General features: G+C 38.5%; 1 protein-coding gene across 1 annotated transcript in view; it reads right to left on the reverse strand.

Annotated features, from left to right (window-relative positions):
* KCNN4 (potassium calcium-activated channel subfamily N member 4) overlaps positions 1-13,456 on the reverse strand; it is a 191,901-nt gene that overhangs the window by 9,013 nt on the left and 169,432 nt on the right. The window contains exon 6 of the mRNA XM_053691216.1: positions 8,703-8,821. Within this exon, the coding sequence (XP_053547191.1) occupies positions 8,703-8,821 (119 nt within the window). The remainder of the gene's footprint in view (positions 1-8,702; positions 8,822-13,456) is intronic.

Here is a 13,456-nt window from a genome sequence, read left to right on the forward strand (position 1 = left end):
GGACTGGACTGGGAATAAAAAGCAGCCCTGGAAAAATATGAAGACCAGCCCTATTTTCTGTTGAGTTAGTAAAATGCAAATGCCCCATTTTTCTCAAAGGGGATTACTAGGATACTCCTTCCCCAATATTATTTTCAGAATTAAATTATATTACTTTGTATTAAGTACAAATGTCAGATTAATGAGTTATATAGGCACCCTAAAACCCAATTGCATCCAGTAATCACCCCTTTAAATTGTAGCTTTCCAGCCCCAACTGCTGCAGCTGTTATTTATTGTTGTTATTATTAATATATGTTATTGTAATATTTTTATTTATAAACCTGTTCTGTGAACTTTGTGGCAACAAGCGCATAACACTGTTTTATTATTTCAAAATGTCTTTTGAGATACAGTTCATAATTATAAAGAAGTGATCTTAAATCATTAGTCTGTATTGTGCTTGGTAAACTGTCATGACATAAAAACAAGTATCAGTAATTGGTATCGGTGAGTATTTGAAAAAAAGTATCGGTACTTGTACTCGGTTTTAAAAAAATGGTATCGGTGCAACCCTACTTTTAATCATTTTAAAAGTGCCCAAAAACATATCTTTGAGTGTCTATATTTAAAAAATATAAAACGTACTTACCCATAGATACTCGTCCACTCAGTAGCGGACCTACGCAACAGAGGGCCCTGGTGCAAACACATTTTTGGGCCCCCAAAGGTTACTCAGTAGTAAGCAATAGTAATATGCATGCTGCTCTGTTTAATGATTTTGAGAAAATATAGATAGATAGACCTGCAAACTGTAATAAAAAGGTTCCCCTGCCTTAGGAGTGTACACATTTTAATATATACTAGCTGCTATGGGCTTCCCACCATCACTGAGGCCCTGGTGCAACTGCACCTGCTGCACCAATGGTAGTTCCACCCCTGTGTCCAATATTAGTCAAGTAGAAGAAAGCCAAACTAGTACTGAAACATATCAATCTATAAAGGGAGGCAGAAGATGGGTCTCTGCGAACGAATTTACAGAGGGCCTATGAAGGATTTCCCATGTAGCAAAACCATCGTATCACAAGCCATACTCCAAATACATCACACTGACAAGCAGTGTACTCTGAGGGGAACCGGGCTTCAATATGGTCTGAAAGCCCCTTTCACTGAAAAAAACATGCACATCTTCATGCTTCAACCACCTCCAATGGAGGCAAAGTAAAAACGAAGGTATGTGTGAGGTGGGAGGGGTTTTATAGGGCTCTTGGAGTTTGGGTAACTTTGCCTCCTTCTGGTAGGAATGTATATCCCATATGTAACGGATCATGGACTCTCGCCATCTATATAAAGGAAATATGTTTGTCAAAGGTTTTGTAAACTTTCAATTTCAACAATTTTGACCTTGTTTTTGCCCATTTGAATGACGTATTTTTTGGCTGGTTTTTTTCGTTGTTAAAGTTCGTGCACATGGTTTGTTTTCAGATATTTAAATTACATGAAACACAATTTTTTCTTTCATGATTGTGTGATTTTAAACAAACTTTCTTATTTCATTTTATTATCTAATGTGTTTTGTTCTCTTGCGGCTAGATTACGAGTTTTGCGTTATGGGTGAAAAAGCAGCGTTATGGCTCTTTTTCACTACCGCTGCTATTACGAGTCTTGCAGGTATTTCTGTACCGCACACTTTTTTGGCCGTAATGCAACGTAACTACTGCAGCTTTCAAAAAGTCCTTTTTCAATGGGACTTCCATAGCGCCGGTATTACGAGTTTGCCTTTCTGGCCAAAAAGTGAGTGGTACAGCCCATAACTACAAGATCCATAACGTAAACTGAAAGTCAGTAGTTATGGGTTTTGCGCTACAAAGATTTAGCATAAAACTCATAACTAAAGTGCTAAAAAGTACACTAACACCCATAAACTACCTATTAACCCCTAAACCGAGGCCCTCCGTATCGCAAACACTAAAATAAATCTATTAACCCCTAATCTGCTGCTCCGGACATCGCCGCCACTATAATAAACATATTAACCCCTAAACTGCCGTACTCCTGTATTGCAAACAATAGTTAAATATTATTAACCCCTAATCTGCTGCCCCCAAAATCGCCCCCACTATACAAAAGTTATTAATCCGTAAACCAAACCCTAAGTCTAACCCTAACACCCACTAACTTTAATATAATTAAAATAAATCTAAATAAAACTTACTATTAATAACTAAATAATTCCTTTTTAAAACTAAATACTTACCTATAAAATAAACCCTAAGCTAGCTACAATATAACTAATAGTTACATTGTAGCTATCTTAGGTTTTATTTTTATTTCACAGCTAAGTTTGTATTTATTTTAACTAGGTAGAATAGTTAGTAAATAGTTATTAACTATTTACTAGCTACCTAGTAAAAATAAATACAAATGTACCTGTAAAATAAATCCTAACCTGTCTTACACTAAAACCTAACCTTACACTACAAATAAATAAATTAAATGAATTAAATACAATTAACTAAATTACAAAAAAAACAAAAACACTAAATTACACAAAATAAAAAAGAAATTATCAAATATTTAAACTAATTACGCCCTATCAAAATAAAAAAGCCCCTCCAAAATAAAAAAAACCCTAGCCTAAACTAAACTACCAATAGCCCTTAAAAGGACCTTTTGCAGGGAATTGCCCCAAAGAAATCAGCTATTTTACCTGTAAAAAAAATACAAACAACCCCCCAACAGTAAAATCCACCACCCACACAACCAAATCCCCGAAATAAAAACCTATCTAAAAAACCTAAGCTCCCCATTGCCCTGAAAAGGGCATTTGGATGGACATTGCCCTTAAAAGGGCATTTAGCTCTTTTTCAGCCCAAACCCTAAGCTAAAAATAAAACCCACCCAATAAACCCTTAAAAAAACCAAACACTAACCCCTGAAGATCCACTTACAGTTTTTGAAAACCCAACATCCATCCTCAACGAAGCAGCAGAAGTCCTCAGCGAAGCCGGCAGAAGTCTTCATCCTAGCAGGCTGAAGTCTTCATCCTAGCAGGCCGAAGTCTTCATCCAAGCCGGCAGAAGTCTTCATCCAGACGGCATCTTCTATATTCATCCATCCGACGCGGAGCGGCTCCATCTTCAAGACATCCGGCGCGGAGCATCCTCTTGGCGGCTTTTCTTGAATGAAGGTTCCTTTAAGTGACGTCATCCAAGATGGCGTCCATTGAATTCCGATTGGCTGATAGAATTCTATCAGCCAATTGGAATTAAAGGTGAAAAAATCCTAATGGCTGTTCCAATCAGCCAATAGAATGCAAGCTCAATCCGATTGGCTGATTGCATCACCCAATAGGATTGAAGCTATCAGACTATCGGAATTCAAGAGACGCCACTTAAAGGAACCTTCATTCGAGAAGAGCCGTCAAGAGAAGAGGATGCTCCGCGTCGGATGTCTTGAAGATGGAGCCGCGCCGGATGGATGAAGATAGAAGATGCCGTCTGGATGAAGACTTCTGCCGGCTTGGATGAAGACTTTGGCCCGCTTGGATGAAGACTTCTGCCGGCTTCGCTGAGGACTTCTGCCGTTTCATTGAGGATGGATGTCGGGTCTTCAAAAACTGGGATTTATTTTACAGGTAGATTTGTATTTATTTTAGCTAGGTAGTTAGTAAATAGTTAATAACTATATACTAACTATTCTACCCAGTTAAAATAAATACAAACTTAGCTGTGAAATAAAAATAAAACCTAAGATAGCTACAATGTAACTATTAGTTATATTGTAGCTATCTTAGGGTTTATTTTATAGGTAAGTATTTAGTTTTAAATAGGAATTTTTTAGTTATTAATAGTAGGTTTTATTTAGATTTATTTTAATTACATTAAAGTTAGTGGGTGTTAGGGTTACGTTAGGGTTACGTTAGGGTTAGGATTAATAACTTTAGTATAGTGGCGGCGACATTAGGGGAGGAAGATTAGGGGTTAATAACTGTAATGTAGGTGGCGGCGACATTGGGGGCGGCAGATTAGGGGTTAATAAGTGTAGGTAGGTGGCGGCGATGTCGGGGATGGCAGATTAGTGGTTAATAAGTGTAATATAGGTGTCGGCGATGTTGGGGGGCGGCAGATTAGGGGTGTTTAGACTCTGGGTTTATGTTAGGGTGTTAGGTGTAAACATACATTTTGTTTCCCCATAGGAATCAATGGGGCTGCGTTACGAAGCTTTACGCTCCTTTATTGCAGGTGTTAGGCTTTTTTTCAGCCGGCTCTCCCCATTGATGTCTATGGCGAAATCGTGCACGAGCATGTAAACCAGCTCAAAGCAGCGCTGATATTTGTATGCGGTATGGAGCTCAATTTTGCTCAATGCTGCAAAATTGCCTGCTAACGCCGGGTTTTTGCAAACCTGTAATAGCAGCGCTATAGGGAGGTGAGTGGTGGCAATAACTTGCAAGTTAGCACCGCACCGCTCATAACGCAAAACTCGTAATCTAGCTGTTGGTATCTTTTGTTAAAATAGATACCTAGTTAAGCTCAGTCGATGCTAATAGGTGGCTGCATATATATGCCTCATGTTATTGTCTCAAACAATGTGTTCAGCTAGCTTCCAGTAATGCATTGCTGCTACTTCAACAAAGGATACCAAACGAATGAAGAATATTAGATAATAGAAGTAAATTGGTAAGTTGATTAAAAATGTATTCTCTATCGGAATCATGAAAGAAAAAAATTTGGTTTCATGCCTCTAGTTATGAAGCCGTCTACTTACCTGCATTCGCCGGCCCAATACGCTCGCCTACCATCTCCGCGGACCTAAATACGTTCGCCAAAGTTATCAAAAAAGCTGTCAAGAAGCTGCGCACCAAGTACGGAGCGATGAGCAGCGGACTCTTGTTAACTGACATTCATCGATCTCGCTGCTCATCGGCTTTTTCACAGCTTTCTTGATAGCCTGTCACTAAGCACCCACACTAAACTACACTATTTTACCCCCTAAACCGCCGCTCCCGGAGCCCCCCGCACCTAAATAAAGTTATTACCCCCTAAACCGCCGCTCCTGGACCCCGCCGCAACTATAATAAATATATTAACCCCTAAACCGCCACTCCCAGACCCCGCCGCCACCTACATTATACATATTAACCCCTAATCTGCCGCCCCCTATACCGCCGCCACCTACATAAACTTATTAACCCCTATCCTGTGGATCCCGGACCCCGCTGCAACTAAATAAATTGTTTAACCCCTAAACCGCCGCTCCCGGACCCCGCCGCCACCTATATTAAAGTTATTAACCCCTATCCTGCCCCCGCTATACCGCCGCCACCTATATTAAAATTATTAACCCCTATCCTGCCCCCCCTATCCCGCCGCCACCTATATTAAAATGATTGACCCCTAAACCTAAGTCTAACACTAACCCTAACCCCCCCTAACTTAAATATTATTTTAATAAATCTAAATAATATTACTCGTATTAACTAAATCAATCCTATTTAAAACTAAATACCTGTAAAATAAACCCTAAGATAGCTACAATATAACTAATAATTATATTGTAGCTACAGTATTTTAGGATTTATTTTTATTTTACAGGCAACTTTTATTTTAACTAGGTAGAATAGTTATTAAATAGTTATTAACTATTAAATAACTACCTAGCTAAAATACTTACAAAATTACCTGTAAAATAAATCCTAGCCTAAGTTACAATTAAACCTAACACTACACTATCATTAAATTAATTAAATAAATAAATTAACTACAATTATCTAAAATTAAATTAAATAAACTAAACTATATTACAAAAACAAACAAACACTACATTACAGGAAATAAAAAAGAATTACAAGAAGTTTAAACTAATTACACCTAATCTAACCCCCTAATAATATAATAAAGCCCCCCAAAATAAAAAAATGCCCTACCCTATTCTAAATTACAAAGTAACCAGCTCTTTTACCAGCCCTTTAAAGGGCTTTTTGCGGGGCATTGCCCCAAAGTAATCAGCTCTTTTACCTGTAAAAAAAAATACAACCCCCCCAACATTAAGACCCACCACCCATATACCTCGACTCTAACCCACCCAAACCCCCCTTAAAAAAACCTAACACCCCCTGAAGATCACCCTACCTTGAGCCGTCTTCACCCAACCGGGCCGAAATCTTCATCCAAGTGGCGCAGAAGAGGTCCTCCATCCAGCAGAAGTCTTCATCCAGGCGGCGTCTTCAATCTTCATCCATCTGGAGCAGAGCGGAGCCATCTTCCAAGGAGCCGACGCGGAGCCATCCTCTTCAACCGACGACTGAACGTCGAATGACGGTTCCTTTAAGGTACGTCATCCAAGATGGCGTCCCTCGAATTCCGATTGGCTGATAGGATTCTATCAGCCAATCGGAGATAAGGTAGGAAAAATCTGATTGGCTGATTCAATCAGCCAATCAGATTGAAGTTCAATCCGATTGGCTGATCCAATCAGCCAATCGGATTGAGCTCGTATTCTATTGGCTGATGAAGACTTCTGCTGGATGGAGGACCTCTTCTGCGCCACTTGGATGAAGATTTCGGCCCGGTTGGGTGAAGACGGCTCAAGGTAGGGTGATCTTCAGGGGGTTAGTGTTAGGTTTTTTTAAGGGGGTTTTGGGTGGGTTAGAGTAGTGGTATGTGGGTGGTGGGTTTTTTTTTTTTTACAGGTAAAAGAGCTGATTACTTTGGGGCAATGCCCCGCAAAAAGCCCTTTTAATGGTTGGTAAAAGAGCTGGTTACTTTGTAATTTAGAATAGGGTAGGGCATTATTTTATTTTGGGGGCTTTATTATTTTATTGGGGGTTAGATTAGGTGTAATTAGTTTAAACTTCTTGTAATTCTTTTTTATTTTCTGTAATTTAGTGTGTTTTTTTTTTGTAATATAGTTTAGTTTATTTAATTTAATTTTAGGTAATTGTAGTTAATTTATTTAATTAATTTAATGATAGTGTAGTGTTAGGTTTAATTGTAACTTAGGTTAGGATTTATTTTACAGGTAATTTTGTAAGTATTTTAGCTAGTTAGTTATTAAATAGTTAATAACTATTTAATAAATATTCTACCTAGTTAAAATAAATACAAAGTTGCCTGTAAAATAAAAATAAATCCTAAAATAGCTACAATATAATTATTAGTTATATTGTAGTTATCTTAGGGTTTATTTTACAGGTAAGTATTTAGTTTTAAATAGGATTAATTTAGTTAATACGAGTAATATTATTTAGATTTATTAAAATAATATTTAAGTTAGGGGGGTTAGGGTTAGTGTTAGACTTAGGTTTAGGGGTTAATAATTTTAATATAGGTGGCGGCGGTATAGGGGGGCAGGATAGGGGTTAATAATTTTAATATAGGTGGCGGCGGTATAGGGGGGCAGGATAGGGGTTATAAACTTTAATATAGGTGGCAGCGGGGTCCGGGGGCGGCGGTTTAGGGGTTAAACAATTTATTTAGTTGCGGCAGGGTCCGGGATCCGCAGGATAGGGGTTAATAAGTTTATGTATTTGGCGGCGGTATAGGGGGCGGCAGATTAGGGGTTAATATGTATAATGTAGGTGGCGGTGGGGTCCGGGAGCGGCGGTTTAGGGGTTAACATGTTTAATATAGTTGCGGCGGAGTCCGGGAGCGGCAGTTTATGGGTTAATAAGTTTATTTAGTTGCGGCGGTGTAGGGGGGGCAGATTAGGGATGTTTAGACTCGGGGTACATGTTAGGGTGTTAGGTGCAGACATCTCCCATAGGAATCAATGGGATATCGGGCAGCAGCGAACATGAGCTTTCGCTTTGGTCAGACTCCCTTGATTCCTATAGGATCCGCCGCCTCCAGGGCGGCAGATTGAAATCCAGGTATGCTGGCCCGGAATAGTGGCGAGCGTACTTGGTATGTATGTATGTATTGGGTACTTGTAAAGCGCGGCTAATCACCCGTAAGGGTCTCAAGGCGCTGCTCATTTTATCGACCTCGGAAGGATAAAAGGCTGAGTGGACCTGGCCGGGGATCGAACCTGCAACCCTTGGGTTGCTACAGAGATCAGTCACAGTGCCTTAGCATGCTGAGCTATCTATTCGGCTGGTAGTAGTTTGATAACTACCAAAAGTAGTCAGATTGTGCCGAACTTGGGTTCAGAACATCTGTAGTGACGTAACCATCGATCTGTGTCGGACTGAGTCCGGCGGATCGTAGGTTACGTCACTATATTCTACTTTTGCCTGGCAGTAGGGCTTGATAACTAAGGCGAATCAGCCTCGCCACAAATACGCTGCGGAATTCCAGCGTATTTGCGGTTGACGGCTTGATAACTAGAGGCCCATGTCTCTTTAAACAAATAAAAGTTATACTCTTAAACTTTGAAAATTGTACATAAATTAATATATATGAACATCCCATTATTTGCACAAGTTTTGAATTAATAGAAGTGGAAAATGTGCCTTCAAACCTATAAGGCAATCACCAGTCATATTGAATTATCTGTCATGCTTGCATTTGGTTTGTCTGCATAAGTTACTGGAAATGCTTGAGAAAACCTTGACTAGCCTTTGAAATGACAGATTATTTTGCTTTTCCCTACTCAGAAAAAATAGAAACCCAGAAATATTTTAATGTAACATTGGTGTTTTATTTAATTCAGAAGTTTCTGATGGATTTAAATGGGTTCCGTGGTCTAACATTGACGAAAACAGAAGGAAAGGCACTTACATATGAATGGCTCCTAACAGGTTCCTCTGGTGCTGCCGGATCTTGGTGTAGTCCCCTATTTTAGTGTGTCTGTGCAGAAGCCATGCTTCCCCCAGTACATTTGCTGCTGCACACTTGATCTGTAAAAGGACATTTAAAGAGTCAGCAAACATGAAGATGCAGGAACTTAACAAGAATCTGCATAGAAAGTACAAAGCCCATCACAAATGCAATGATATATTTTTGTTTACATTTTCTAATATAAACCTTTTTTTTCTAGATGTTTTAGTTCGTTCAATGGATTCTCCACAGCACTCGGGACCTCCAAGGTAGGAGGCGTTGTTTAGCACCATGATCCATGAGTGGCATTTAAAAAGAGTCAATCACGGAGCATATTAAAATTAGCCACAAGTTTGTGTTTGCATGCCCACTTGCATCTTCTGTTCCAGAGGGTTCCATTTAAAAATCTTTGAATGTGAGTGAGCCTGCAGCCGACAGTTGAGAAGCTGTGGTCTTCAGACCGCGGCTTAATAACCTGCTACACCATTTATAAAGTGGCATTTCTCAATTCCACTGGTCTTCTCAGACCAGGGAAATTAAAATCCCCTGCTTGTACGTGATTGGCCGTGTTCAAACAGGGGGGCACCGTTGCATAAGCAGTCAGGGACACAGATATCCACCCTTACTCTGCCCCGTCTTTATTAAATCTAGCCCAGAGCCTCATGTATGACTGCATCCATGCATGGTAGTAATTTAAAACGGCAATTATTGTTCCCTCTTGACAGATTGTGAGCGGTGAATTGCAGCAGCCCTACCTACAGGAAAGTTTAAAATGTGTAGCTATGGGCACAGCAGTGGCAGCAAAGCATATACATATGCACAGCCAAGCACTATTTAATTTTTCCCTGAAGCACAAGCTGAAGCCAGTGACAGTTGATAGGCACAGGTAAAACAAATGCTTGTTCTCTAGCGAAAGCCCTCTCCTGTGCACAACCAAGCGTTCTCTTGAAATGCGTATGCCGTTGCATCACTGGAGCCCTGATATTCAAAGATTCTCCAGCTTGGAGAGAAACTGTAGTTCAGAATTCACAGGGGCTGAACTCACTAAATATTTAAAGAACAAGGGCGGATCAGTTCCCTGGACTAAACAGGGGAATTCCCAAGTTATTTCTGAAGCTGTCTCACAAGTCTTGTGAAATTTTAAAAGCATTTTACACAAGTTATTCTCACTGATTTGTCTTGCTAGCTGTATGCAGGTGAAGTTTGCTCACAATTCACAATACTCTTATTTTAACCAACAGAAAAGTAATGTATACTAAAATATAGACAAAAGCAAGGTAAATTGTAGTGAAAACATTTCAGTTTAATTTAGGATTGATGCAAACTGAGCCTCTAACTATCCTCTAACTGCATTGTGGATAAGTATTTAAACATACAAACTCCATGAGCACCGGAGTAACGTGATAGACGAAAACTGATTGGAATGGGATTCCCTGTTGTCATAGACAATTACCAATTGGGATTGGGATTCCCTTGTGTGACGTAAGCAGAAACATGACCAAGCGGCGCATAAAATGAGAAAACGCTGAGAGATGGCTGTGGTCTTAGAAATCTATCCTCGCTTATTCACAGTGCATATACGAACATAAAGTATTTTCCTCTTCCATATTCCATTTCTTTGCAGTCTTTATCGATTGAAAGGATATTATCAAATGGGCCAATTTTAAATCAGATGTGGTATATAAAATAACCCATACCAAGAGACAGCAACAATATGTTTTGGAATATACCTCTGAGTGGACTGGATTCTTAAATATATTAAGCATTGTATTTAACCACATTTTATTGTGTATTATTGTTTTATTTTGGGAGACGTCCCTGCTTTTAAATGAGGTTTTGATTGATGCACTAATGAAATGTGATTTTGTATCTTTAGCTCTTAGAGGCCTCCTTTTCTGTTTTCTACATACTTGTCTCATTTCAGTTGGGAAGAAAATTTGAGAGTGGCTTGATACCTATAGTCTAGCGCACTACCCTTTTATATTCTCTAAGCTATCCAAATATTAGGTCAGTTGCCAAAGGGATACTCACTTAATTCTTTAATTATTTATTTTTTTTGTGCTGCATAAACATATCCAAATATAAGGTCAATTGCCACTAAATTCTTTAATTTATTTTTTATTTATTTTAAAATCACTTTTTTATTAACAAGATTTATTAGCAAGTGTATATTGTAATTTATAATATAATACATTTTCATCTTATTACCAAGTACCCCAAATAATTTTCTAAATGTAACACTGGATTCCTGCATGGGCAAAACAAACTGAAATTACTCTCCCCACCTTCCCACCATGTTGGGAAACAACATCACCAAACAGATACAAACGCTACCTGCTCAATTCAAATAAATAAATAATAGTTGCTCTATATACTGATAACCCTGTTCAAATCCCTAACACCCAGCATACCTCCTAACATGGCTAGGTATTAGGGAGGTACCTAGGGAGCGCCGGGGTTGGATAGTGGACAGGATCATGCGTGTGTCTGGGCAGTTAGTGGGAGTGGCTATTGGAAATTCTGCTAGTAGGGACATATGGCTGTCTCAGGGGGACAGTGGGAAAAGCTCAGAATTAGGGACTGTCTCTCTCAAATATGGATAGTTAGCAGCACTGCTAAACACTATTAGAAGGGATTCATTAATCAGCCTTTGATGTAGATAAGTAACCCCTGAAATACTATTTTTCCAATTTGGGCACATTATGTTTTACTATTACAAACTATAAACAGAAGCATTTTGGGATTGTGAAAACACAACATTCTAAAAACACGCTAACAATACCAGACAAGTTTCAAAAATCATTATCTACTTATTGCAAACAGCTACAACTTTATTTAAAACCAGTACACGGTAAACAACTTATTACTGTGAATAGTTACCATAAGGTCGCATCTTAATCTTTTTTTTTTTTTTTTTTTTTTTTTACATTTCTCTCTATTATTATTTGAATGACTGATTTCCTATTTTTAATGTCACCAGTTGCCTAGATTTTACTTTCATGGAAATCTTAATCGTTTCCTATAAGGAAGCTGAAACCTTGTGACCTAATTATATAACGCAGAAAAGGAACACGCCCTGAGCTGCATTGTGTGAATTTAAATGTTACAATATAATTTGAATTGATCTTGATTTTGATAACAACACAAATGAGTCTACCATACACGGTATATACATTAGGGACACTTACGTAGTTGTTTACTTTTAAAGGGACACTTTTTTTAGTACCCTTTATTTGTGGTTCCTTTCCTCAACCTCTATGCAAAACTCTTCAAGAAATTAAAGAGACATAAAAGTAAATCTGAAATTTTCTTTTTTTAATGCATTTTCAAAACCTGGGGCGCGATCCGATATACAGCATACTTTTCGGCGCAAGCGAAGTAACCCGCGCCGCCCGTAGTTTCACCTCGCACATCGGGGTATCCAATATACCCTGCTGGCAGTTGCTAAAGTGCCGTAAGTCGAACAAACTAGCGATGTCCGGAAATAAGCGTAAGTACAAATTTCTGGAGTCGCCAGTGACTTACGGCACTTTAGAAACTGCCGGCGCCTAAAAAAACTAACTAAACTTTTAAATCTCCCGTAACTGTCTAACACGCCTCCCAAAAATAGCCCGACACGTATACCCCTATATCCGCAATCCCCCCTCTCACTCCTAACAATAAATGTATTAACCCCTAGACCGACAATAAGCCTAATTATTAACCCCTAAACCGCCATAGACTACACCGCAATAAACCTATCCTATTATTAACCCCTAAACCCCCGCTCCCGGACCCCGCCGCCACCTACATTAAATATATTACCCCCTAATCTGACCCCTCTACACCGCCACCACCTATATTAAATATATTACCCCCTAATCTGACCCCCCTACACCGCCGCCACCTATACTAAATATATTACCCCCTAATCTGTCCCCCCTACACCGCCGCCACCTATATTAAATATATTACCCCCTAATCTGACCCCCCTACACCGCCACCACCTATATTAAATATATTAACCCCTAATCTGACCCCCCTACACCGCTGCCACTTATTTTAAATATATTAACCCCTAATCTGACCCCCCTACACCACCGCCACCTATATTAAATATATTACCCCCTAATCTGACCCCCCTACACCGCCACCACCTATATTAAATATATTAACCCCTAATCTGACCCCACTACACCGCCGCCACCTATATTAAATATATTAACCTCTAAACCTAAGTCTAACCCTAACACCCCCTAACTTAATTATTATTTAAATAAATCTAAATAATATTAATATTATTAACTAAATTATTCCTATTTAAAACTAAATACCTATAAAATAAACCCTAAGATAGCTACAATATAATTAATAATTACATTGTAGCTATTTTAGGGTTTATATTTATTTTACAGGTAACTTTGTATTTATTTTAACTAGGTACAATAGCTATTAAATAGTTAATAACTATTTAATATCTACCTAGTTAAAATAATTACAAAATTACCTGTAAAATAAATCCTAACCTAAGTTACAAATACACCTAACACTACACTTTCAATAAATTAAGTAAACTACAATTATCTAAACTAAAATACAATTCAATAAACTAAACTAAAAAAAACACTAAATTACAAAAAATAAAAAAAATTACAAGAATTTTAAGCTAATTACACCTAATCTAAGCCCCCTAATAAAATAAAAAGCCCCCCAAAATAATAAAATTTCCCTACCCT

Source organism: Bombina bombina, chromosome 8, assembly GCF_027579735.1.
Source record: "Bombina bombina isolate aBomBom1 chromosome 8, aBomBom1.pri, whole genome shotgun sequence".
In the NCBI taxonomy this organism is placed as follows: Eukaryota; Metazoa; Chordata; class Amphibia; order Anura; family Bombinatoridae; genus Bombina; species Bombina bombina.